This window comes from Podarcis melisellensis (genome assembly GCF_964234715.1).
Source record: "Podarcis melisellensis genome assembly, chromosome: 5".
Lineage (NCBI taxonomy): Eukaryota > Metazoa > Chordata > Lepidosauria > Squamata > Lacertidae > Podarcis > Podarcis melisellensis.
In genome coordinates, this window is record NC_138537.1 from 35,454,249 (window position 1) to 35,481,177 (window position 26,929).

General features: G+C 44.0%; 1 protein-coding gene across 3 annotated transcripts in view; it reads left to right on the forward strand.

Annotated features, from left to right (window-relative positions):
• Positions 1–26,929, forward strand: part of SNED1 (sushi, nidogen and EGF like domains 1) — a 74,248-nt gene that overhangs the window by 16,558 nt on the left and 30,761 nt on the right. The window contains exons 2-17 of one of the 3 annotated variants that reach the window (XM_081910305.1): positions 7,073–7,360; positions 8,037–8,177; positions 10,187–10,349; positions 12,964–13,089; positions 14,699–14,812; positions 16,387–16,500; positions 16,881–16,994; positions 17,202–17,318; positions 17,914–18,039; positions 19,567–19,671; positions 21,478–21,591; positions 22,491–22,610; positions 23,557–23,673; positions 23,791–23,907; positions 25,609–25,722; positions 26,316–26,489. In XM_081910305.1, the coding sequence (XP_081766431.1) occupies positions 7,073–7,360; positions 8,037–8,177; positions 10,187–10,349; positions 12,964–13,089; positions 14,699–14,812; positions 16,387–16,500; positions 16,881–16,994; positions 17,202–17,318; positions 17,914–18,039; positions 19,567–19,671; positions 21,478–21,591; positions 22,491–22,610; positions 23,557–23,673; positions 23,791–23,907; positions 25,609–25,722; positions 26,316–26,489 (2,164 nt within the window). Of the gene's footprint in view, positions 1–7,072; positions 7,361–8,036; positions 8,208–10,186; positions 10,350–12,963; positions 13,090–14,698; positions 14,813–16,386; positions 16,501–16,880; positions 16,995–17,201; positions 17,319–17,913; positions 18,040–19,566; positions 19,672–21,477; positions 21,592–22,490; positions 22,611–23,556; positions 23,674–23,790; positions 23,908–25,608; positions 25,723–26,315; positions 26,490–26,929 lie in introns of those variants that run through there. The other 2 variants (XM_081910306.1, XM_081910307.1) reach the window with 2 other exon arrangements.

Sequence of the window (26,929 nt, forward strand, 5' to 3'; positions counted from 1 at the left end):
GGCTACATGGGATAATAGTTGGATTGAGTAAATATGCAGTGTATGCCCCTAGGTGATCCTAGGCTATCTCCAACTTCAGCTGAGTGTGCTTAAGCTACATTCCTAAGCACATTTGTGTGGAAGTACATGCTGGTGCTGTGGGTTAACCACAGAGCCTAGGACTTGATGATCAGAAGGTTGGCGGTTCGAATCCCCGCAATGGGGTGAACTCCCATTGCTCGGTCCCTGCTCCTGCCAACCTAGCAGTTCAAAAGCACGTCAAAATGCAAGTAGATAAATAGGTACCGCTCCGGCGGGAAGGTAAACGGCATTTCCATGGTTCCATGGTTCACGGCATTCTGGTTCACCAGAAGCAGCTTAGTCATGCTGGCCACATGACCCGGAAGCTGTACCCCGGCTCCCTCAGCCAATAAAGCGAGATGAGTGCTGCAACCCCAGAGTTGGTCACGACTGGACCTAATGATCAGGGGTCCCTTTACCTTTACATGCTGCTAGAGCTTATTTCCAGTGAAGTGCACTTAGGACTGAAGTTTTAGTTTGCCATTTAAAACTGTGAAGGATGAAGAGAGACATCAGAAGGTGCCTATCTGGAGACGCTGCAGATTCAGTCAGGGATATTTTGCATGCAAACCAGATGCTCTATAACAGAGTTGCATCCTTTCCCCTTTGAACTTATATCCTTCCATATTTTGACTTGGTATCACTTAAGTTCCCCTGTATATGCATATAGAACTGATTTCCGCCCATGACTACGGGCAAGAAATGAATGAGCCATCTTGTGAATGCATGAGCCTTTCCTGAACCCCAGCTTTGCAGCAATGGGAAATAAAACTACTCCCTGCATTATCTGTTGTAGTCAGAGGACAAGGCTTGGTAGAACATTCTACTAACTCAAGACGTGCAAAGCATTTTCAAATGACAAACTAAAAACTCAAGCCTCCTTTTAAAGTAAACGCCACTGAAATCAGCAGCACTTACTTCCATGTAAATGTGCTGAGGCTCTCAGTGGCTGTTTGCTGTGACATCCTCGTTTTGTTTTGTTTTCTGTGGACATGCTCCTGGCATCTAAATAACCTGGATTGCTTTGAAAAATCCCAACTAGCTTTAGGCAGCTCTTTCTGAAAATCTTGGCCTCTGCTTCATCCCATATTGCTTTAATAATAGGAAGAATGTTCCCATGTGGACATTAAAAGGTTACTAAGAATTTATGAAACAGTAATCTTATTCCCCTTAGTCATGGCAATAACTCAACATGTGTTTACACAGAAGGGTTTGCCTCATACAGAATGCTGACCTGAGGGGTTGCTATACCAAATTCTTCAGCAATATGCTCCGGTAAGCTCTAGCCCTAGCATCAAGAACATGTAGAGGTTAGAGGGGTTTTTTTGTTTTTCATTCTCCCTGCAACCCAGCTGGGAAACAAAGCAACAGTGAACTGCAATGTGTGAAAAAATTCTTGGGCTTACAACCTTTTTTCAGGAAAAGTGTATGTTGATCAGTTTGAATAGGAATGTCAAAAAGGGTCACAAGCAGTGTGAATTTGTTAACTTTTGAGGTGGTTTTGCAATCCTTCTCTTACAGAGGTTTTTGAGCCATGTAGAACAAAACCTCTGTTGCTTGCTGGTGAGATTATTCAACACTTATTTTAACCATCTGGATGCAGGGCCCGTATTAATATTTGGCAGCTATGATTTTCAGTTAGCAAATCTAGAGGTTCTCTGGGCTAGTCATATCCACACTACGTTTAAAGAACTCTTAAACCACTTTAAGAATCCCAGAGAATTCTGGGAACTGTAGAATTCTGGGTAGTATAAGTCTGTGAGGTCAGCACTCTTGATAAACTTCAGTTCCCACGATTCTTTGGAGGAAGCCATGGCAGTTAAAGTGATATAAGAGTGCTTTAGATGTAATATGTGGATGTGACACAAGGGGCCATGTGTGTAGGCTGCCCTAGGTGTGCATGCTTTCTGTACATTACTTAGGCTGTGTACAAAGTTCAGCCTTTGAAGTGCTATTGTTTCAGGATTCCTAGAAGCAGTTTTGTAGGCATCACTGCAAGTGTCCATACCTGTATGCCATGCAGCCCACTTGAGGAGTTGTTAAATCATTGTCATCTGTACACACAGATGGCATGTCCTCTTCCACTAGTGTGCATTGGTATCATTGCTCCCTTCCCTATCAATGCCAACCTCACTCCAAATCAATCAATCAATCAATAAATTCAATCCTTCGAGTTTATTGATATACCAAAATGCTGGTAGCAGAAAAGGGATAGGTTTTGAAAACTAGGAAACATGTTTTAACCCGCATCAGCAGTCTAAGCATTAGGTTATATGATCTGACTTACTTACTATAATTTATTAACTTTGATTTATTAACTTTAACTTTTCTTAGCAGAAGCTTTTTGTGATAAGATTGCTCTCAAAGCTCTTAAACGTCATCTTATGTAGAACTTCATTGGGACTTATTTGCATGAAAAAATGTTTGATAAGCTGCCATACTCTCAGATGCATCCATAATTGAAACTGCCTTATTTTCCTTGCAAGAATTGGAGATACATACCTGGTACAAGTGGTAATCCTTTTTGAGTAGAGAAACAGGCCGTGTTAGGGCGTTGTAGGGTCATTTAAACAGACTATTGATACATGAAATAATAAGGGCTAAAAACCTCTTGTTTTCCTTGTAAATGAATCTCCTTTCAGCTACATTCCTGCCCATTGTTCACCCTCCACCACCAACCATGAATTCTATTCCTCTACTATAAAAACTGAAAAAAAACAAAAGCTCGTTGTCTTTCAGTGCCTTACATGATTTTGTTCCAATTATAAATTTGACAGGGCCAGTCTGATGAACTACTCCCAATGGGATTCCATTTTTGTTTTGAGTCATAAGATGTACAGTGGTACCTCGGGTTACAGATGCTTCAGGTTACAGACGCTTCAGGTTACAGACTCCGCTAACCTGGAAGTAGTACCTCGGGTTAAGAACTTTACTTCAGGATGAGAACAGAAATTGCATGGCGGCTGCGCAGCGGCAGTGGGAGGCCCCATTAGCTAAAGTGGTACCTCAGGTTAAGAACAGTTTCAGGTTAAGAACGGACCTCCAGAACAAATTAAGTTCTTAACCAGAGGTACCACTGTAGTCTTAAAATCTGTCCAATTGATGCTCATAAATTGTGCCAGAAGTGATATTGGCGCTTCCATCTTTTGCCTATGACAGTTCCATTTCTTTGAGCCAAAATGGTTCCTTCCTTAAAATCTCTCATGACCTCAATGACTTCTAAGAAGAATGCACTTGTATGTTTTCTCATGACTTCAGAGCTCCCTCTGTGTTTCTCTGCCATCCAGACTGCAGGTAAGCCCTACTTGGGTGCTCAGACTACTTGTGTGTAAGGAAACATGCAAGGGGAAATTCACTGCCAAGTCCCATTCCCTCTCAGTCAGTTTTGATCCTTCCATAAGCTTGAGGGGGACACTGCTCTATTGTACTTAATGCTGAGCTCTCCAAGCAATTTAGAAGCCCTGAATTTTCAGGGTTCTGAATCATGTGGTGAGTCTCTACAAGTAGAGCTGACTCCATACTTCAGACCTTCACCCTCAAATTCATTGTGGATGGTAAACTCAATGAAGGTGTTGTAGGCTTACCCAGCACACATCCCTTCTTCTCCTTTTGTGCTTCCTTACCTGTGTTTCACAACTGAAATAATACACATGGTTGTTTAAGCCCCAACCTTGTCATAAGGCCATCAAATCCAGGGTCTAAAATTACCTACCTATGATGTCCAGAGCATTGTCTTCGAGAGAGGCATCCTCCCTTTTCTCTCGCATAGGTGGGAATGCCTCTTCTAAGAAGATGGCTGCTATTGCTGAGCTTAAGCAGCCATGCATTCCTCCAGTCAACAGAGGGCAGGGTTAATACTAACAGATAGGGAAGATGCCGTTCCTAAGCTCAGCAGCTGCCTCCTCTGTGTTTTTTCTCTCCTCCTGCAAAAAGCCATGAAACTATCTCTCACGATTGTAGGCTTAGAATCCAAAGCCATCCATGTGCACATGAAGTAACTGTTAAGTAAAGAACCTTTTTTTTCTTTACCTATGGGACTCTGTGCATTTTTTTATCCTATTATGCAATGCTAGTGATGTGTGAATGAGACAGACGATGGGTGGTGAGTTAGCTCCTGCTTCCAAACTATTTTTACTCTACTCACACACACACACACACACACACACACACAATAAGTCAACAACTTTTATTTTTTTGAAACATATTAGCAATAACACATGTGTTCCCCTAACAAAACTAATGATTCTTGATTCAGAATGATTATTTTTCACTCATATGCATATCTAATTGATGAACTGACTAAAACTCCTATTATTAATTGACCAAGTGTCAGATCCAGGCTTAGCCGTGCTTAAAACATGGCACATTGATTTCAATGGGTCGACTCTAATGATGGCTAAGTTTGCATCTAGTGCTAGGGTTTTATAATTGGGTGGTCGCCCCAAGAGGAAAGTAATGTTGATTGTTTGGAGCTGGCCCTTACTGAGACAGCTTCTGGTAGCCAACCAATGCTCTTCAAGGTGCTCCTCTTCCAAAGCAGAGCACATGCAGGTTTCATGTTGCCTGTGTTAATCTGCTTTTAATCTGTTTTACATCTGCAGAGGGACTGGACTCTACATTCACTTTGCTGTGCTCTGCTGTACAATGATGCTGTGATTCGCAGGCTCTGCTTAGATTCCAAGCCCATGACTGGCCACTCACGCATATACACAAAGCATTATTTGAATTCAGAGTTTGCTCACCAGAGTGAAACAGCCTCCTCTCCTCACCTCCCCGCCTCCCAATGTCACACCTGCATCTCAGACCACATTCCATCCACAAACAAGGCTTTAGCTTCTTTCCCCAGCAGAATTTTCCTGCTCCTTTCTGTACAGGCCAGAGTTCAGAAGGTTTGTGGTTTCTTCTCATTCCAGAGAAGTGAGTGATCCTTGTGTGCACATGGAACACGAAGGAGTCACCAAGCCAGAGGGGGCTTCCTGGGGGTGGGGGGCAAAGGACTAACTTGGGCTTGGGTTTCTCTTGTGAAATGCTCCTTTCGGTGGTAAGCAAGGCACCGCTTGCAAAAAAACAAAAAATGTTGGCATGCCGCACATGGGGGCTCATTATTACTAATTCCCTGCCTGCTTTGGAAAATGCTACGGTAAAGAGAAAGCTGTCGACAAATGCTTTGCAGCATAGCCTCGCCAAACTCAATGGAACTTGTGGTTTAACTTAGGAACCCTCTAGTTTCTAGTCTTAGAATTGTCCTTGCCAACTTTGGAGTCAAAACTCTGCTGCTTGACCAGAGAGGTACACACTACAGAAACCATAATATGCTTAATTTACTAGATGATTAATCAAAACAACAATGTGCAATATACTAATAAAAGCAAATCTGAATCAGCAGCAAGATGGATGCCTTAGGTGACACAATTTGAAAGGGACAATAAGGATATCGTCTCCAAAGCTGCTGTGGGACCAGTTTTGCACAGAGGAGCCCGCATCAAGAATGCAGTGGCTGCAGTTAAAGCTTAATACCTTGCATGGAGGCATCTGCAAAGCAGCTCGCCCCTAGAGCAGGGGTGGGGAAGCTGTGGCCTTCCAGATATTGCTGGCCTGCAGCTCCTATCATCCCTGGCCATTGACCATGCCAGCTTGAGCTGATGGAAGTTGGAGCCCAGTATCCGTAGGGATGCAGCTTACTTCACATGATACAACCAGAGTCATTCAGTAGTGAGGGAAGGAGCAAGAGACCTTTTTCAATCTGGTTCTTCAAAAAAATGCCCCTCCAACCCAATTGGGACATAACCCAAATTGGTCAACTGTGATCTGGCTGTGGGCCCAGAAAAATGAATGTGATAATCACCCTTCTTGAACTGCAGCAGTTCAGAATGAAGGCAAGAGATTGCATGATCAAATGCTCCCTGCCCCATTGAAATTTTAGCAGGCTGAGGAATATGATTCCATTCCAGGTAGTTTTTTAAGCATTCAAATATGTAGTCAACACTAGCGTATTGAACTGTAAAGTCAAATGAGGGCTGTGCTGGATTACTTCTCTGAATGTGTAGATTGATCCTGGTTCTTCCTTTTTCATGTGGAAAATTCTATTTATTACTACCCTGCCTCCTGTATCTGTTGCGTCAGTCACAAATGTTGCAGGCTCAGGATATGATATTAATCAACAAAGGTGTATAAATGGAGTGAAACAGTCCAGCGTAGTAAGGAAGGAGGGATGACATCCTGCCCGCAAGGGTTTTGATTTTAAGAGAGGGAGTGGTGTCTCTCCTGCTCCAGCAGAGCTGCTCGTGTATATATACCCCGGTGTCTTTACCTTGACCAAAGAGGCAATAAATAACCTCCTCCATCTCCTAGTCCCTTCAGAATAAACCCTTTTGCCTCTTTAACATGAGGAAGTGAATAGTAAGTCCTGCTGCCTTGTGAGGTGAGTGACCCAAACGAACTGCACCCTGTTTGTTCAAATCACTGTGGCTGCCGCAGTTTTCTCAGCTGTTCCTCCTTCGTTCCTCCTTCCTTTGGCCCATCTCCGGCAGGAGAACAGGGCATGACTTGTTCTGCCTCCTTTCTCAGATCCCTTGGCCATGGCTCTCAAGCCCTCATGTGCAGCAAGCAAGTGGCAGGAGTGGAGAGAGTGGGAAGGGGGGGGGGTGTTTGAAAGGAGAGGCAGTTCCCTGGATTATTTTTTTGGCACACAGTTTTTCATCTACAAGCTAAAAGGGTGGTGTGCCTGCATTTTAAAGGCTAGGAGGGGGAACACGTACTTAGAAAAAGAAAACTTTCTAAAGTGTGAGGCTTGTCTTATGGGGCAGATCCTTCCTGAATTTTTCTGCCGTCTCTGCATCCTTTTTTTAAAATCATCAGTGGAAGGCATGCAAGAGAACAAACAACCTTCAGGCATAGCAATGTTTCTACCCTCTGCACAAAGTCAGGGCCCACAAGTTCAATTTAATTCAAATCCCCTGATTGTTTATCCTTTTTCCTTTTTCACCATGCCTCACTTTTTTCTCCTGTCTAGGTCAACAACAATGGAATCATTTCCTTTTTGAAAGAAGTGTCTCAGTTTACACCAGTGGCTTTCCCCATCTCCAACGACCGGCGTGTGGTTGCTGCTTTCTGGGCGGACGTAGATAACCGGCGTGCAGGCCAAGTGCATTACCGGGAAACTAAGGACCAAGCCATTTTGATGAGGGCCACTAAGGACATCCGGCAATATTTCCCAGAATTCCCACAGTTCTCTGCCCAATGGGTATTCGTGGCCACTTGGTACCAGGTCACCTTTTTTGGAGGAAACTCGCTTTCTCCAGTAAGTGGTGAATGATGTTGGCGTTGGGTATTGGATAAGGGGGTTATTTTCCATAGTGGATATTGGGATAACCAATGTGGTTGAATTACAACTCACATAATCATTGGCCATGCTGTCTGGCACTTACGGGAGCTGTAACCCAACAACTTCCGGAGGGTACTATGTCAGCTATCCTTGATGTATATTCTATTTCATGTTTTACAGTTGCAGACTACAATGTGTAATGAGCAGCTGAAGCAGTTAAACTTTTGTTTATTTCAAACATTTACATTCCACCTTTCCACTATGTAAGCCTTCATGGCAGATAAAAAAACATTGTGGGGTAGGGATTTGTTACACAATCCATTAACAAAAAGAATCACTTTTAAAAACTAAAACTATAAAATTAAAAAATCATAATAGCGGGCACAAGAGCCCAAACAGAAAGCATGTTGGAAAGTGGCAAAACGGGTTAACTATTAAAAACCTGGAATGCCCTTGCTGAAAATTCAGGCTCAGACCTTCTACCTCTTCCTGAGGTTGAATTCTGTAGAAGGCAGGTCCTATGGCCTGAGAAGGGATTAAGAACCATTGTGGCTGACTTTCCAGATAAACAGTCTGGCTCAGATTACTAATTCTGCAGTTTATTGTCGCATTTTCATTGCGGCTTTTGCGGTGCTGTTCTTTTTTCTTTCAGGTTAACACCTTCCAAATAGTCCTCATCACCGACGGCATGCTGTCCTTCACTATCTTCAACTATGAGTCCATCACCTGGACCACCGGAATGCATGCCAGCAGTGGAGGAGACTCAGCAGGCCTGGGAGGCATTGCGGCCCAGGTAGACTCCATGGTCACACCTTGCAAGCAAGTCTTCTTTCTAATACATGGCGTGCATTTTTCCAGACAGTAGTTTTGAAATAGCAAGGCAATATTTCCTCAGCCCCAATTTCTCTCTCTTACTCTCTCTTCAAAGCCATATCGGGGCCCTTGTGATAGAGCAACCACAGCTCTTTACATTGGCCAATGCCACATGGTTCCTTCCCATCACAACCTTAAAGAGCCACCCAGCAGAGGGGTGCAGCAAGTACAGCCTCCCTTTGGTATTCCTGCCCCCCCCCCAAATTCTGGTGTGCTGTTTTCTTTCTTTTAACCAGTGGCTGTTCAGATGTGTGAATTTACCACTAATTGATCTATGCTTGGCTGGCTGCCGGCTCTCATCTGAGCGTCTCCGGTAGGCAGGAAATTGCAGGTGTAAAGGAAATGGACCCATTTTCAATCCCAGAAATTCAGAAGTGCAGGCTTTTTATGACTGTAAACAGAGCAGTAACCACATGCTTTGGAATACTGTACAGTGCTTCAGGAACACCCTGCCCCAGTCCAGCCAAAGCAGGAGAGAGAGAGGAAGTTGAAAAGTTTTTCACCAGGCTTGTGACCAAGTTTGCAAAAACGTGCTGCTGTAACTCGCAAGGCGATAGTGCGCCTCGGCACGAGCACCTCACGGCTCAGCATGGCAAAGGCTTCTGCTTGGCTAGAGCTAGCAAATCTGTTCTCGTTTCACGGAAAGGAGCGAGAGTGTCCAAGATTCTCTTGGATTCACCCTGTGCAGATGAATGAGGATGAAAATAGGCTCAGCGTTCTGTGTGCGTTCCAGCAAGTGAGTCATGGATGTGTGGGGATTGCTGAGGCTTTATGGTGCCAAGAGCCATTTGGGAGAAGGGTTGCAATAAGTAGATCATCCAATCCCTCTCCCTGTCACCTTCCCCCCCCCCTTTTAATGCTGACAGTTCCTCATGTGTCATAGCCAAGATCTTTAATCATAGCTGACATGCAAAACAGTTACAGGATGCCTTCGAGGATCCTTGACTGCTCAGATGTTCTGAAAGCAACTGAAATCGAGGCTCCATTGTGATGGGTGCCCTGGAGAAAGAATGCTTGCCTCAAAAGAGCCTTGCAAATAAGTTGGTCGCCCACAAAAATGTGCACTAACTGCCAGCGAACATTAGTCATTTATGGCCTGAGAAGAAAGAGCGAGCCAGCTTCTGTAAACTTTCCTCGCATGGTGGCCACAGATAAATTATCTTCATCACAGGTGACCAAGCAAATGATTGTTTATATGGCTGCTCAAATAAATTGCATATATTTATTACATTCGTGTCCCAACTTCTTTTTATTTCCTGTGGAAATAAAGGTGGTATACCTAGGGGAAAGGAAATGAAGTCAGGAGGTTAAAGAGAACCTCCGAAAAGATATTTTCCTTTTTCTTTCTCTTTGTTTTTCTTCACTTCTTTCTCTTTCTTTGCTTCCCTTTACTTTTATTTCACTTTTTTATGTTGGATATTCTATATCTTTAATTCTGCTTGATGGAAAATAATTGTCGAAGTTGAAATTATAAAACCAATAAAAAAAATATTTACATACATAGAGTTCTCCCATTCAGGCACTGATCAGACACAAGCCTGCATGTTTGCTGCATCATGGGCCTTCAGACCATAGCCCTAGATCTTGCATGATAGGGAATGAATGGGAAAAGACATCCAAGTCCTGGAAGGAATTATTTTCCAGGAAGGCAAAGTGGGGCCATTTAGCAAACTGCTGCCCCCCCCCATCAGGGACTGGAAGAGTTGTTGTGCTGGGGGCTGCACTGCCTCTGATCCAAAGCAGGAAAATTTCAGGTGGGAAGTGGCTGTAGCAGTAACCAATATGCAGAGGAATGCTTCCCTTCCTTGTGTTCTTGCAGTCCATTCTTCTGCAGGGCACTGGGGGGGAAGAGAGAAGTCCCTTGCCTATCCCCACAGCTGCCCTGCTTTCCCCAGCGAGAGGTTTCACTCTCTGCCCTTGTCTCCCTAGGCAGGTTTCAATGCCGGTGATGGAAAGCGGTATTTTAACATCCCCGGATCCCGCACTGATGACATTGTCGACGTGGAGATGACGACAAATGTGGGTATCCCCGGGCGCTGGGTGTTCAGAATCGATGATGCCCAGGTGCAAGTGGGGGGCTGCAACAACACAAGTAAGAGGACAGCAGTTAGGTTTATTTAACCAAACCAATTCTTCCATCCCTTTTCTCTGTCCCTGTGAAAATCCCAGCGCTTATGAAAGAAAGGCAGCCGCTATGCAGCTGGGGTAGTTTGGGTGTGGCAAGTGGAAGCCCTGTTTTCCTCTGTGCATAAATATGGCCAGAAGGTCATAGGAAGCACTGGTGGAGGAGCCATTTCAAGCTGCAATTTGGGAGGATATGACTGTATTGCTGCATGAAACCAAGAGCGTATCTCTGGCTGCTGGAGAGCTATGATGTCTTTTGCCACTGCCGGCTCAAGTTTTAGAATGAGGCAAGGGGAGAACCTGGAGATAAATGAATGTAGGATTATGTGTAAAATGGGCCTCCAGGCTTAGAACTGCAAGCTTTAAATAGTAGATGCCCTCTGAATGGTTGTTCAGTCGTGGGAGTTGATTGGTCATAGAGTAAATAAGTGCAATCCTAGACATGTCTACTCAGAAGTAATTCAGTTGGGCGTACTCCCAGCTAAGTGTGTGTAGGATTGCAGCCCTGGTTTAATTGGGGTGGGCCAATTGGGGTGGGACTGTGAGTTAAGGTCATGCATGTTTGGTTTTCAGCTACTTTGGTGTTACCATAATATGCGATGAAAAGCAAAATATTAAAGATGGCCTTGCCTTTTAACAGTAACTGGAACTTCAAATGTATCTCCCAACTTACTTTGTTTCATGCACTTCTTCATTGCCAGAGTACTTTATAGCTGTTTCGCCTGTGCATGTGTGTGTGGTGTTGCTGTTTTGCATATCTGCTATTTAATATTGTAAGAATGGGAAAATTCTTAATAAAAAATTGCAAGAGAAAGTACACTTTTAAGAATCTAAGGGATTGTGTGCATCAGAGTTTACTGTGTGTTTGTAACTGATTGCGTTCTCATTTAATTTGTGTAGTCCACATGATGTTACCTTCCAACAGTACCAGTCGTGATGCTTTCCCCCTGCAAATCTAAATTTACCCATTAGGGGGATAATCTGTTAAATTGGGGAAAATCAGGCTCCAAACTGCTCCACATGGGGTTGCAGCAATGTGTGTGTGTGTGTGTTTGGGTGGGTGAATCAATCATCATTGCCAGTCCCCTTACCACCCCCACTACTGTATTTTCTGGCATCATTTGTCAGTATTTCTGGCACACTCTGGATGGGGGTGATGATGATGATGATGATGATGATGATTAGGATCCTTCAGATATGCATAAAGCTAGAAAACTGCACAAGCAAATTTACAATTGCTTGACCGGTTTAATTTGAATGAGGAAAAAGTGGATTACTTTACCTTTAATGCTCAAATGTGGAGAGGCTTTAACATGCATAAAATACCACATTTCAGCTCTGTGATCAGTTAGTGTAATCCTAGTAGAGATGTCTCTGCCACCATTTGCTTCTTTGGACTGCAGAAGGAAGATGCTCCTAGGTTCTACTAGAAATGTTGCCATTTGCAAATTTGTTCCATAGGGCTCGTAAAATACCTCTCTACAAATTGGTGAGGAGCCTAAATACAATATGTATTACAAGTATACTGTAATAGTCTTCCTCAAACTGGCTATTGGTGTATGCAATGTGAGAGTAACAGTAGTGCCCAGTTTCTTGTCAGAACAATTCCCCAACATTGGCACATATTTCCAAACAAAAACATATACCCAGACTTTACCAGATCTATGGCTACTTAGGCTCACATGAGTTCTCTTCTGACTCTGAGACCAAGACTTGACTAATCTGCCTATATTAAGGCTATGCACCTCTCTACAGCTCTCTGGGGCTATATTTCACCCCCTGAGATTTCCCCATCTTGGGAAATCAAGTGGTTTGCTGTCTGACTGTTTCCCAAACCATTTTGCCTTTGCTTACCATTGGTTCTTGAAGATCTAAGCTTATTTTTAAGCATGCATGCGCGCGCACACACACACAAACTTTAATTTTTTGGTCAAAGTGTTATAGAATGTTGCTGGCATTTACCCAGCTCTTGATTCTTGGTTTTGTCACCAAAATATTGTAACTTTCCTAAAGGCAAATAGCATGTCTTTGCAGAATGCATGTTATGGGGTGTGCGCAGTGGGACACAGAGCTGGTCTAAACTGTTGCATGTTTGAACGCTGTTCAGAATTTCTAAGCAGAAAGGAATACTGGTACAGTCATTAACATTTTCTCTTTGTGAACTACTAATAGTTTGCCTATAAAGAAGGATTAATTTGACATTTGATGGTCAAAATGATAATGTAAGACGTTTAGAGAGCAAACAAAAGTCTTGACATGAACAGCAGATAGCAACACACACACACAAAACAAACAAATGGAAACAAATTTAATATACAGTGTTCAAAATATTTTGAGATCGTACTATAACTTCCTACAAAAATTCAATCCAGTTTAAATGTGGATGTGCTAATTTGAATTGGAATATGGCACTTCCACCTATGAGCCCAGTGTGTTAATTTAATTACAGAGCAAACAGGGGCCGAAGGCCGCAGGGACAATGGAAGCTGGATCAGTTCAATGTTATTGTTGATGCAACACATTCTAGTAGTTCTCTAGCTATGCTATCATTTGTTGAACACTGGGTTTGCTTCTTTGTGCAGCATCGGTGTGCCTGACACTCCGCCCTTGTCTGAATGGAGGGAAGTGTATTGAGGACTGCATCACAGGGAACCCCTCCTACACTTGTTCTTGTCTGGCTGGCTTCACTGGAAAGCGATGCCATATTGGTGAGTCTTGCTCATACTTTTCTCGCAGTCTTCTATTGAGGGGCTTCAGTGAGCTTAAGAAGAACCTTGCCAGATCAGACCAAAGACCCATCTAATCCAGTATTCTGTTTTCACAGTGACCAAGTAGATGCTTATGAGAAACCCATATGGAGGACATGGTCCTCAGCTGTGGAATCCAGAGATGTACTGCCTCTGATATTGGGGATAAATAGCCATCACGACTATAACCCACTGATAGCCTTACCTTACATGAACTTGTCTTTTTGAAACAATCCAAGTTGGCCATCGCCAGACCTTGTGGTAGCTAATTCCACAGCATTCATCTATCCTGAATTTCTTCAGCTTCATTGGCTGATGGGTTCCAGCATTATGATAGATGGAGAAAATTTCAGCATGTATATTTTTATATACCTCTGTCATGTGCCCTCTCTTTTTGTCTTTTTTATAAACTAAAAAGCCCCAAATGTAGTAACCTTTCTTCATATGAGTTTTGCTCCAATCCCTTTAATCATTTTGGCTTCCCTTTTCTTAGGGGCTGCCCATCCTGTTTCACCACTTGCGGTGAAATGGGAAGGTTCTGCCCCCCCACCCCTGCTGCTCCCCCCCCCATCCCTTTCGGTGAGATTTTCCAGTGAGTGTGGACTGGGTAGAATTCTGCAGGCCAGGTAGAGATGCCTGGAAAGCTTCCTTTGGTCTCTGAGGTTCCCCACTACTGGTATAAAGCTTCTTCGTTTGCTAATATTTTAATTCATGTTTCTCTTGTTGGCTTATTACTGCCCACCTGCAGCTGCTCCATTCCTTGCTCTAGCTGTCCCATTCTTGAAGAACTGAATGCCCATGAGAACTGACCTATGTTTGTCTTTGGCATATTGTCATTACTAAATTAGCCAGTTACTTCTCTCTTGAAGTGTCAGGGTGAACGAGGAACACATTAAAGCTTTCATTTAATGAAGTCTGGGGACACTTCTAGAAAACCTCTTTGTTGAGTTCTCTGCTTGATTTGTTTGCAAGAAGATTAGATGATGTTGGCTAGTTAATAAGCATTTGTTCTGATTTGTTTTCAGGGAGGTTAGATGACATGTCAAAGAAAGTATTATCTCACACTTTGCAGTGCATTTTTCTGTCACTTTCCACGTGACAAAAGGTTTAAGTTTTGGGAAAGTGGGCTTTTTGCACAAGACCTCCAAATAAAATATAATTTTACCACCTGAATTTGTCGGTATGAGATTGTATGTCATCCAAAAATAGCAATAGTCTGGAAGTGCCCCTGGTGACTGCTGCCATAATTAATGCTAATAGCTACCGCAGTGTTAGAAAGTTAAACCTGTTGACCTTAGGGAAGTTGTTTCTAGCCTCTCAACTCCTATAATCCTCCACATTCAGGCTGTCGCCAGAGAAAAGGGTATATAACCCAAAGCATCTTAGCATAATCAAAAACATATAAAGGAAGGGTTTGTTTTCTGTCTTTGCATGCAATCCACACTTCTGGGAATGATGTATCCATAGTAGACATGCCTGGTTAATTACAGATGGTAATGCATGTGAAGTGTTTCGATTGAATGTATGAGAGCACACCCTACTTTTTCACTTCCTTCCCATTACCTTCCAGATGTGGATGAGTGTGCTTCCAGCCCATGTCAGAACAAAGCCTCCTGCATCGATGGCATTAACAGCTTCAGTTGCTGGTGTCCACCAGGATTTAAAGGAGCCACGTGTGAAGTTGGTGAGAAACATTGTGTAATTGCAAAAGGACAGGGAAATCAGATAACAGCTTACAGGCAGGTCTAGGTGGACAAAGTGTTTATAAAGGCATTCCAGTACCAGTACCCAGTACTTTTTTCTAGAAAAATAGGTGCCAGTGCTCACCACGAAGTTGTTACAGTAAGTGCCACACTTTTAAACAACAACAAAAAGAGGTGCCAGTACTGCATGCCCTTGAGTGCCCCCTGAAGAAGAAGAAAGCACTGCCAGTACCTCTTTATTTCAGTTCTAGTCTGGGGATGGGGCAGAAGTTAGGGATGGCCTGCTCAAACTATGGTACTTTGTGGAACAAATTGGGATAGAAAGCAGTTAGCAGTTGTAGTGTGGGAACTGTATGCAGGAAAGTTGTCTTTCTAATTCTCTGCTGAAACATTCTGAATCGGAAAATGTTAGACTGTACAAATCATAAGATGGTGTATGTTTAGGTGTTGCCCCCTCCCTTTAATCCTAGTGCCAGCATCCTTCCAAGTACTAGAGGGTGGCTAGTGTGCAGTCACAATAGTTTTTTAATCAGGTCTGGGGATGGGAGACCTTGGTGCAAAAGGTACAGGTGCCTTTCTGCAACACATATATACACAATCATTCCCCAGAAGAACAGAACATATGTTCCCACAGCCTGCATAGGATAGAAATATACTATGGCTGGAGAAAAGCGAAGAGGTAAATGTGATTAGGTTTTGTACATGCAAGTTCGTGTGTGTGTGTGTGTGTGTGTGTGTGTGCCTCCATGTCTCCCACACAGCTCTACCTGTGGCTGAATTAACCATGCAGCATACCTGAACCACTGCCCAGACAACACCTCTAAACAGAATGCCTTGTTCAGGGGCTCCTGTCTGGCTTGCCCTTTCCCAAACCAGAGCATTCCTTGGAGGCAAATCAAGTCAAGCGATTGATTCATTTGCCTGTTGATTGTTAAGAAAGTAACCATGCAATGCCCTTCACGGTGTGCTATTCACTTGGCAAGGAGGTAGGGAAAGGTGGACATAAATTTGGCATGTAAATGGCCACTAAAAGGAGTCTTTGTGGCTGCTGCAGGCATCACCATCCTCCCCAATATTATGAGAACACTCCAAATTTATCTGGTTTCAGAAGTTCAGTTGCATTTTTCCAACCTTGTAAGAGCCATTGACTGCAAACTATAAGGTGTACAACAGATTCATAGAAGGCGGTTGTTACCACAAATTGGCTTTTTGCAGCATCATTTTTTTCTTGCACAGAGTCTGAAGAGAGCTGTAATTGAATCATATGCCTAAGGAAGGCACTTGAGCTTTGGGAGACCATAACTTCCTATATTCTGCCATTTCCCAGACCCCACATAGCTTCTCACTACCTATGGTGTTACAGCCAAGAAATACTACTAATTCTGAAAGCAGGAGAAGCATGTCTGGGAAAGGGACAAACTAAGTCCCTTGTCTGAAGCACCCATGCAGCAGCCTTGGGAGGAAGTCACACCACACATGCTTGTTTGTATCAATGGAATGGGCAAATCTTTTGTGAACTAATTTAAGCTCCATTTCTTGTTCTAAAACACTACAGAGGAGTCTCCATGTGAAGCCAAAGAGTGCCAGAATGGCGGGGAATGCCAAGTGGCCAACAGAACAGCTGTGTGCCTTTGCCAGCCAGGTTTTACAGGAGAAGATTGTGAGACAGGTGAGCTAACAATGAATACATTTAGGCCACCAGTCAAGGAGACAAAAAGAGGTATTTGGAAGCTGTTCCAAGGTAAGTCAAGGGGATTCTACTATCAGAGGCTGGGCCGCAAAGAGCCTATGTACACACGTCCACAGTCCAGCAGCAAGCATGTCTTTTTCTGCATACACATGGGATTCTTTGCTCTCTTCCATTGAGTGGGCTTATGATACCATGGGGAAGCTTCACAACAGTGATTCCCAACTCTGTTTCTACCTCCATTCTCATGAATGACAACCCTTAAATCATCCATATGCAGAGACCTATATTTGTTTTAAACATGGCTAGGCCTTCAGTTGTGGTCAGGTGTTGATCTTTTTGTTGTTGTTTCTCCTTCGCAGAAATAAACGAATGCGATTCCAACCCATGCCTGAACGGTGGGCGATGTATGGACCTAGTGGACAATTACACCTGTGTGTGTGTGGCGCCATTCACAGGACAGCGTTGTGAAACAGGTGCCCTGATTTCATAACTGCGTGGTGGCACCCTCCTTCTCCTCCCCACATAGCCAGATTCCTCTCAGTGGCGGACTCTTTGCTCTGAGCCTCTCTTTCTTTACTCTGTCAGACTCTCTCCTTAGGCCCAGCCCTGTACTTATTGTTGTGTATAGTTATTCAGCTGCGTTGGGCTGTACTGAGGCTCCCTACTCTTCTCCGCTCTAGATCCTTCAGCCTGTGAGGGCAGAAACTGCAGGAACCGACAGACGTGCAACTATATTCGCCCAGGGCGCTACATCTGCACATGCTCTCCAGGCTACTATGGGAACAACTGTCAATATGGTGAGCAGGATGACCCCACATCACCTCAGAGAGATTGTCTAAATCAGGGATGGCAAACCTGTGGCTCTTCAGTTATTATTGGGCCACAACTCTCATCATTCCTGACTGTTCCCATAAGGCCGAGGCTGATGGGAAATGGAATCTAATAATATAGGGGAAACTGTTTCGCTATCCCTGCTAAAGTAGATTCATTGAAAAAATCTGTTCACCCTCATTTTCGTAATTGTGCACCCTTTGATTTAGGGTTTTGTTTTATGAAATTATTCAGCTACTTTGGATCAGATCTACTCAAATTAATCAAGTCATGTATTTATCTAAGGTTCTTTTGCAGGCTTCCACTACTGAAAATTCCAAAACACTGTAGCAACTATGCAGTTAGGATGCTTTTCCTGATATCCAACCAAAGTCCTTTGGGCTGCAGTTTGCACCCTGTTATCTTCTCCACTGTAGACATGGAGAACAACTGAACCCCATCCTCCTTCAGAGTAATAATTCATGTGTTTGAAGAACACCTAGCCCTTTTTCTTTGTGCAATTATTAACCGGGCATGTCCCCTCTTTCCCCATGTTGTTGATCTCTCACAAATATTTTGTAGGTGGGCCCAGAATGCCCAGTGCCTGCATGTCCAATCCATGTCAGAACGAAGGCACTTGCCTTGAAAGCAGCCAAGGATATGTGTGTGAGTGTGCGGAAGGATACACAGGCACCGACTGCGAAGATAGTAAGTGTACCCCAGTCTGTATACAAACTACGCATTCTCTTTGCAGGGAGGGGTGCTTTACCCAAAGCAGCTATGTTGCAGTCTAGCATGAAAGGTCATATGGACAGGGGAGCCATTATATTGAGAATTGGGTTTTCGGTTTATAAACACAACGGTAGCAGAAAAGCAAATTAAAATAATATAATATCAAAACAGGGGTGGGAGGGTGGAAGTGGTGCTGGTCAGTGTTCATAGCTTTTCTCACTTTCAGTTTACAGGGGTGTGAGAAAATGGCTTTACATTCAGCTAGGGATGGAGTTCAGTTTAGGCTTCCCAATGGAGGCAAGTTATTAAGAAACAGGCATGCATGGAAGAGATAAGTGTTCCCCACCATAATAAGTATGTCTGATTCAGACTCTGGCTTCTCACTGTTGCTTTGGGTAAAATGAAACCCCACCACCAAAAAAAAACCCCAAAAAACACCTCTTAGGGGAAATATGGAGAATTATGTGTGGTTGGGCACTAAAATATATACATGACCACTTGCATGTAGTGATGATGGCACACACATCCCAGCACAAGTTGCCAGTAGGGGAAGGACATGTTAACCAGTGCTAGAAACTCTCAATGTAACGCCAATATAATGACTTAACCTGAACTTCACACACACAATTTTCAAGAGCAACCTGTGATCTTGGCAAGTTCCCAGAGCCAACAAGTGCTCCAAAAGATGGCAGTCCTTTGGTTTCCATTAGGTCAAAATGGGTTGTTTACATCAGCCCCTAACTGTGGGACCACATTCAACAAAGTCAGAGGTTCTTCTACCTTTCTTTTTTATACACTTGTGTGGAGCAAGCTCTTCTTCTGATGATTCAGGTCCTATAACAGCCCTTTCCCAGTCTATATAGACTTCCATCACGCCGTTGCAATTGCTAATGCATCGCAACGTGGCCAGGTGGTACTTCATTTAATGGAGAGTCTCCTGTGCTAAATTTATTACACACTCTGCAGTATTGTGGGAGCTGCAATTTTCTCCATCCTATCACTACGTCTTCCTGTTCCCCACCCCACTTGCCCCTATAAGTCTTTTTTGCAATCTTCCATTTGGAGGCAGTGACCCCATGCAAGGAAACACTGGCTCATGTCATTCTCCAGAAGGAGAGGGGAAATGGGTTGAGTGTGAGGTACGTCTCTTACAAGAAGCAATGAGGCTCATTAGAGTCACTGAACAGAGCACAGATAGGACCACAAGGGAGCCTTTGAAAGGTGGAGCTTGATGACTCCAGTGGGGAGCAGCAGCAGCTGGTTTGTAATTTGCAGTCTCTTGGGTGTTAATTAAGGTAAATATCTGAGGTCATGAGAAAGGGAGTAAAGGTTCTGTCACCACAACACTTGTAGCCAAACCTAATCCAGTTCCCTCCCCACAGCAGCCTGAACAACACTCTGTTGGTTACTGGTGGGGGTTGTGAAGGCCTCAGTAGCTTGAGCTTTTGCTGGCACAGATGAGCCTCATTAGTCCCCCCCCCCCGCCCCCTTGGCTTTTTGCAGAGCTCTCAGAGGACTGCGAGTGTCGGAACGGGGGGAAGTGTCTGGATGGAAACGTCACCATATGCCAGTGCCCTCCAGGATATTTTGGTCTTCTCTGTGAATTTGGTAGGAATGTTGTTAATAGCTACTGATAGGCTATTCTGTCCACCTTCTGAATACTGGTTTCTGTAGCTCAGTAAAGCTCTCCACCAATGAGCTCTTGCTTTGGAGATAGATGAACATTTTTCAGACAGCTTAAGGCAGGTTGAAAATTAGGTTGTTGCTTGTGTATACACTCATCCCACTTTTACTTATGGCAGGGACATAGTCCATATGCTGTTGGACTCCATCTTTGATTAGCCCAGCTACTATGACCAGTGGTCAGGGGTGATGAGAGTTGTAGTCCAGTGAGACATGGTGGCACTGTGGTCTAAACCACTGAGCCTCTTGGGCTTGCCGATCAGAAGGTTGGCAGTTCGAAACACTGTGACAGAGTGAGCTCCCATTGCTCTGTCCCAGCTTCTGCCAACCTAGCAGTTCAAAAGCATGCCAGTGCAAGTAGATAAATAGGTACCGCTACGGCATTTCCATGTGCTCTGGCTTCCGTCACAGTGTTCCATTGCACGAGTAGTGGTTTAGTCATGTTGGCCACATGACTGGAAACCTGTCTGTGGACAAACACCAGCTCCATTGGCCTTAAAGCGAGACGAGCGCCGCAACCCCATAGTCACCTTTGACTGGACTTAACCATCCAGGGGTCCTTTACCTTTTTTTTTTAAGTCCAGCAACATCTGGAGGGGGGCTGGTTTTCCCACTCCTGGCTTGTGGTAAGTGGGTTTTGCAAAACCTGTTGGATCAGAGACAGCGGTGGGACAAAAAAATACAACCCACCATGTATACCACAGGAACTGATATTTCTCTCAAACCACTTCAACACTCTTAAATAATATTGTCCATGTCTAGCCTTTGTTTCTGCCTAAGACAGGAAAAGGCGACTCCTGTAGTGCTTTCGTTATGGAAATCCAGCTCTTTTTCAGTTACCAAGTCATCAAGATGACTCTGAAGATTCCCACTGACAAGGATAACTGTCTTGATTTTGAGTGTATCACTGTTACATCAGTCATGCTCAGTTTCAATCTCCCATCTAGAGATATAAAAGCTAAATAATAATAATAATAATAATAATAATTTATTATTTAGACCCCGCCCATCTGGCTGAGTTTCCCCAGCCACTCTGGGCAGCCCCCAATCAAGTGTTAAAAACAATACAGCATTAAATATTAAAAACTTCCCTAAACAGGAAATATTTTTCAAGCCAGCCATGTTTCCACAGGTTACACCCCAGTGCCCCCCCCATAAAAAAAAGAAATCTAATGCAGAGACAGTGGATAACATTGCATGACCCTCTCTGCTCTTCTGATCATCACCTGAAAAGCATAGAGGACTCAGTTTTCTTCTTCCTTGGAGTACTGGGTTGGGCACAGAGAAGTAAACCTCTTTGCCCAGCTCAGCACTGCAATGGTGAGTAAAATATACATGCACACTGCAAGGATCAGCTGAGGAGTGGAGGCGGGGCTCTTTGCATGTTTGTGTGAGAATGTGGGATGTCTATACCCACTTTTGGGCCACAGTCACTATAGGCATGTGGCCCCCAGGGGGGTTGCAATGGGGCAGTGTAAAAAAGTTAGCCTCCCCAGTGTAGAATCCTCTCAGAGTTAAAAGCAATTTAGAAACATGACATAAAATCTATTTTAAGGGAAAGTGCCTTCAGATCCATGTATCTGCTGGTTTTACTTGTGTGTTTCTTAATGCAGTCGTCACCCCAAAATGTTTCTTTAACTGTTGGGGTATTTTTAAATAAAGCTCGCCTGCATGGTACTGAGCTGCATGACAGGGAACTGCTGTGTGTTTGTTTCCTCCCCGCCACTGCAGAAGTGACCGCAACACCTTGCAATATGAACACCCAGTGCCCAGATGGAGGCTACTGTATGGAGTACGGTGGCAATTACCTTTGTGTGTGCCATACGGATTACGGCACAAACCACAGTAAGTAGGATAGGGAGTCTGGGCACATCAAAATGGGCTTTGAATCTGAGGATCAAGGTGGTGGGAGAATGCCCAGTATTGCATACGAGAGAAACTAATCCAGAACCCACTCTGAGTTGTGAATACTAGGTAGGGTCCATACCCTGCAACATAAATGAAGCAGTTTCTTTGAATGCAATAAAGACTTGGAAAGGTGCAATGCAGTTGATAGAACGTTAATTCTGAATGCCGTGGTGAAGCTGCATGTCAGAACCCCTTCTGAGCAATTCATATCTTCTTCTGTTACCTCCTGCTCTTCACATGCAAATCAGATCCAGGTTGAAGTCCCTGAGCAAATCGTTCCTTCCCTGGTAAATGAGATAAGAGATGATCTTCAGGACTGCTAAGTTTCCCTTCCATGCCTTCTGCAATTCTTATAATAATCAGCCCCACCCTTCTCATGCTAGTTGTGCTTTTAAAAGCCTGCAGCACATTTAACATCAAGTTTAGTTTGCAGTGGCGTAGCGTGGGTTGTCAGCACCCGGGGCAAGGCAAGTAATTTGCGCCCCCTAACCTGTGGATTTGCGCCCCCTAACCCTAACCCCCAGATGTTGCGCCCGGTGCGGCCGGGCCCCCCTGCACCCCCCATGCTACACCACTGTTAGTTTGTATCCTGAAAAGTGCTGTAAGCATGCTTTTTTTTTATTACAGAGATTGTGTAGCTGGTTTGCAGGCACTAGGAAGATCCCCATAAATAAATATCCTAAGAAACAAGGAGTTGTGGGCTAGAGGACCCCTGGGCTTATTAATTCAAAGATGTGTGTCCTTTTTTCCATGTCATTTAATTGAGCTCCTTTCCGTGGGGCAGGTGGGGTTTTTATTTAGCATCAGCCCATGTGAGGCCATGTCTGCTTTTGCAGCTGAGCCACCCTCTCCTTGTGACTCGGATCCTTGTCTGAATGGCGGATCATGTGAAGCTCAAGATGACTCCTACACCTGTGAATGTACCCGAGGCTTCGTCGGCAGGCACTGTGAGAAAGGTATTTGCCAACCCTGAATGGAAGAACAGAAGCTGCCTTTCCAAATCCTACTTTGATGCTATATATAGGACACACTATCATTTTTTTCCCTAGTGCAGGGTGATGGAATTGACTGCAGGTAATGTTCTTCCCCTCCTTTTCTCTCCTGTGGCTGGTCCAGGGCATGGTTCTCTCTCAGGTCAAAAAGACATTGTGAGAAGCCAAGACAAACAAAAAACAAAAAAAATTTCAGGTTTTACTAAAATGTATTCTTCTACACAATAACAGCAATGCAGTAAAACAGGGTTTCCCAAACCTGGGTCTCCAGCTGTTTTTAGACTACAATTCCCACCATCCCTGACCCCCATTCGTGCTAGCTAAGGATGATGGGAGTTGTAGTCCAAAAACACCTGGAGATGCAAGTTTGGGAAACCTTGCAGTAAAACAATTCTGAACGCAGTTAAAAAATAGAAATGGATATAGCTTAATAGCCTGGTGCCAACAAATTAGCACTTCCAGTTGCCAAACATTCAGAAAAAAACAGCTTCTAAACACCAAAATTATATTCAGCATACATTGTAAGGCAGAAAAAATGACATAGCAACCTACCGCAAATAAACACCACTTTCAGTTGCTGTTAGTCTGTTCCAGTTGAGCAACACTTTTAGTTGACATAACTGTGAGACTGAGCAACGGTGATGTGCAAAACTTAAGCTCATGCAGACATCGGGACTCCTGCTTTGGAAGCAAATTCAATAAAAATTAATGACGCTTTATGTGGAAGTACTTTTATTTTGTCTGCCGTGGATCTGTTGCCAGTCCTATTTCACTGGATTGGTCAGGGAAGGTGTCAGGGACACAGTTTAACCTGGCAAAAGGGCTAGAGGCCCATTGAGTGGAACTCCTCCTTCCACCTGTCTTTTAAAGGGGCTTGTAACAAGTACGGATGCTTTTTTCCCCTTCCCAGCAAAGCCAAAGCTGTGCAGTTCTGGGCCCTGCCGCAATGGAGGGACGTGTAAAGAATCAGATGGAGAATACCACTGCACCTGTCCTTACCGCTTCACGGGGAAGCACTGTGAGATAGGTATCTCCACTGCATGCACTGCTGCAATTTTAGCCGAGGGGATGGGGACGTAAAGGGACTTCTTGGGAGGTGTTAGGGAAATGTTTGCTATGAAAACTGGACCTTCTCTTTTCACAGGCAAGCCTGACCCCTGTGCCTCAGGGCCTTGTCATAATGGGGGGACCTGTTTCCACTATATCGGCAAGTACAAATGTGACTGCCTCCCAGGATATTCCGGGCGACACTGCGAGATAGGTATTAGTGTATTATTTATTTCATTTATGAATCACTTCCCATGAGGCATTTGCAATGTTGAAATATATATTTGTGAAACAGTTATACACACACACACACACACACACACACACACACATTTTAAAGCAACCGTAGCAGCACATCCCACATGGATGTTAACTGGGTTCAAGATCTCCATTTTGGAGGTTTGTTGAAAGAGGAACACCAAAAAACAATTGAGAAGGGGAGAGTTCCAAGTGTAGTTATGGGATTGGAGGCGTCTTTCACATGTGAGCAGCACATGTGAAAGAAAAGGCATGCCCTTCGGGCACTGACTAAGCCAGAGGCCTATTGACATTAGGCAGCAGGTATGGTTTCTCTCCCCAGAGGGTAAAGCCATCAGACGGGGTCTCCTTTTGGCAACCTAAGGGAGTTAAGAACATAAGAAGAGCCTGCTGGATTAGGCCGATCAGCTTCTTCATCTCACAGTAGCCAACCAGATGCCTATAGGAAGCACACAGGCCGTACCTGAGCACAACTCATAATGGCTAGTAGCCATCCAGTCCAACACTGTTGTTTTCTTTATTTACTTCATAAAACTTACACGCCGCTTGGTTGTGAAACCTCAGAGTGGTTTACAAAAGATATAATGGCAAAGTCAATAAAAGTTCAGAACCCTACTTTCAAAACATACAAAAGTTAAAATATTAAAACAGATTAAAAGTACCTCAACTTTCTAAGCATCTGGGTTGACTGAACAAGAATGTTTTATGCAGGTGCTGGAAGAGTACAGTGAAGGAGCCTGCTTGATCTCAATAAGCTGGGGTCAGGATGTTGAATCTCCAAGGAGTTAGAATTTGCTGAAATCCCTATTTAGAAACACTCAACTAAATGAATGAATGAATGAATGAATGAATGCATTGTTTATATTGCAGATTTGAGCAAAGTGTTGAAGATTTGATTGCTTTCCATTGTAGAGGTAAAAAGTAAGCTAGATGCCAGGCATGCTATGAAATTAGGAGCTGGATTTATCCTGAACAGCAGTCAAAAGTACTGATCAGTGGTCTAGGTTGAACCATAGGTGGATGCTCAGAACATAGCTGCTTGGGTGGAATAAGGTTGTGATAATTATGTGCCTTGCAGCTAAGTCACTGAACTTCTAAAAATTAATCATAAGCACAGTGGAATGGGCAGTTTCCATTGATTCTACAGTTCTTTAGGAGAGGAGGTTTAATCTTCTCCTTCCCTTCTGTGATCCCAATAGCAATCCCCTCTCCCTATGCTGCCTTTAGTGATTGGGGGTTGACAACTTCCATTGGCACCAAAAGGAGCTTCCACCCTCCATTGGTACCAATAGAAGTTTCCCCACTCCATTACTAACTGGAGCATGGGAGGTTATTTTCACTGGAATAGCTGCTGGTGAGGGAAGAATTAAATCTCCCCTCATATACTGCATTCCTGGAGGAAATCCAAGGGGCCTACATTTGTGAATAAATTCAAAATTCCAACATTGATGCAAGCCGAGCAGTTAGTGTAACACACAGTTAAGTCTCTGGTGTTGGTGGTGTAAAATATCCTGCAGTGTGACTGCATTACTAGGGTTAGAAATCATTTGTGTTACTGTCACATGTTGTTTCATTTTTTAAAGGTGCTTTTGTAAGCTCTGTTTGGAATACTAAATGGAACAATTTTGTATTGGTGGGCTGGGCTCTGCTTTCACAGCTCCTTCTCCTTGCCTCCTGCATCCATGTGAAAATGGAGCCACTTGTCAGGATCTTGGCAACAGCTATTTGTGCACATGCCCAGCTGGCTACACAGGAAGGCACTGCCAATCAGGTAAACACTTAGAAAGGTAAGGCCCCATAGTCAGCTGTGATAGGTCATCTGTCCTAGTACAATGGGCCATGCCAACATTTTCAATTCTTTTAAAAAGCAAAACCATTCAGCTAATGTTCTGGACTGCTTCCGGAGGTTTTTGGAAGTTCTGTCTGAAAATTTCAGCTTCTGTGAAATTTGTGTAAGGCAGGTTGGAACTTGCAGCTCAGATCCATGCTAATTATTTGCAGCACCACAAACTGCATTCGGGAGCTAAGAGCAGTGTCTCTTGGAACAAATGATGCTAACCACTGAAGGCTTGCCCTGGCGACATTAATTTTAGAGGCTGGCATTGCAGTTTTTGCTTCTCTGATGAAGGCAGGCCACAGCATGAGAACTTTTCTAACGTAACTCAGCAAGTCACTCATACAAAAGGGAATGTCCTTTTAGGTTCTGTGTGAGGAACTAGGCCTTCACTATCCCCAGTGCTCTCATCAGGGCAGAGCCCTTATTTACATCAGTGTTAATTGTGCAGCTCATAGACTATATAACAAATGCATTGCTCTATAACCTTTCTTCTTCCACCCCTCCCCCACTCTTTCTTTTCCTTATAGAGGTAGATTGTGGTACCCCCAAGGAGGTGAAGCATGCCCAGGTGGCATTTAACTCCACTAAGCTGGGCTCTCTGGCAGAATACCAGTGTGATCTGGGTTATGTTCTTAGTCCCCAGAATAACCCCAGGGTATGCAGAACACAAGGCGTCTGGAGTGACCCTCCAGAGTGCAACGGTAACTTGATTTTGTGTTTGAATGAGTGAGTGAGTGAGTGAGTGAGTGATCAGGTCCTTCTCAACTTCAAGCAACAGTTTCTGGTGACTTTAATATTTCATCAGAACTATAGTACTGTAGGGATGCGGGTGGCGCTGTGGGTTAAACCACAGAGCCTAGGACTTGCTGATCAGAAGGTGAGCTCCTGTTGCTCGGTCCCTGCTTCTGCCAACCTAGCAGTTCGAAAGCACGTCAAAGTGCAAGTAGATAAATAGGTACTGCTCTGACGGGAAGGTAAATAGCATTTCCGTGTGCTGCTCTGGTTCACCAGAAGCGGCTTAGTCATGCTGGCCACATGACCCAGAAGCTGTATGCCGGCTCCCTCGGCCAGTAAAGCGAGATGAGCACCGCAACCCCAGAGTCGGCCACGACTGGACCTAATGGTCAGGGGTCCCTTTACC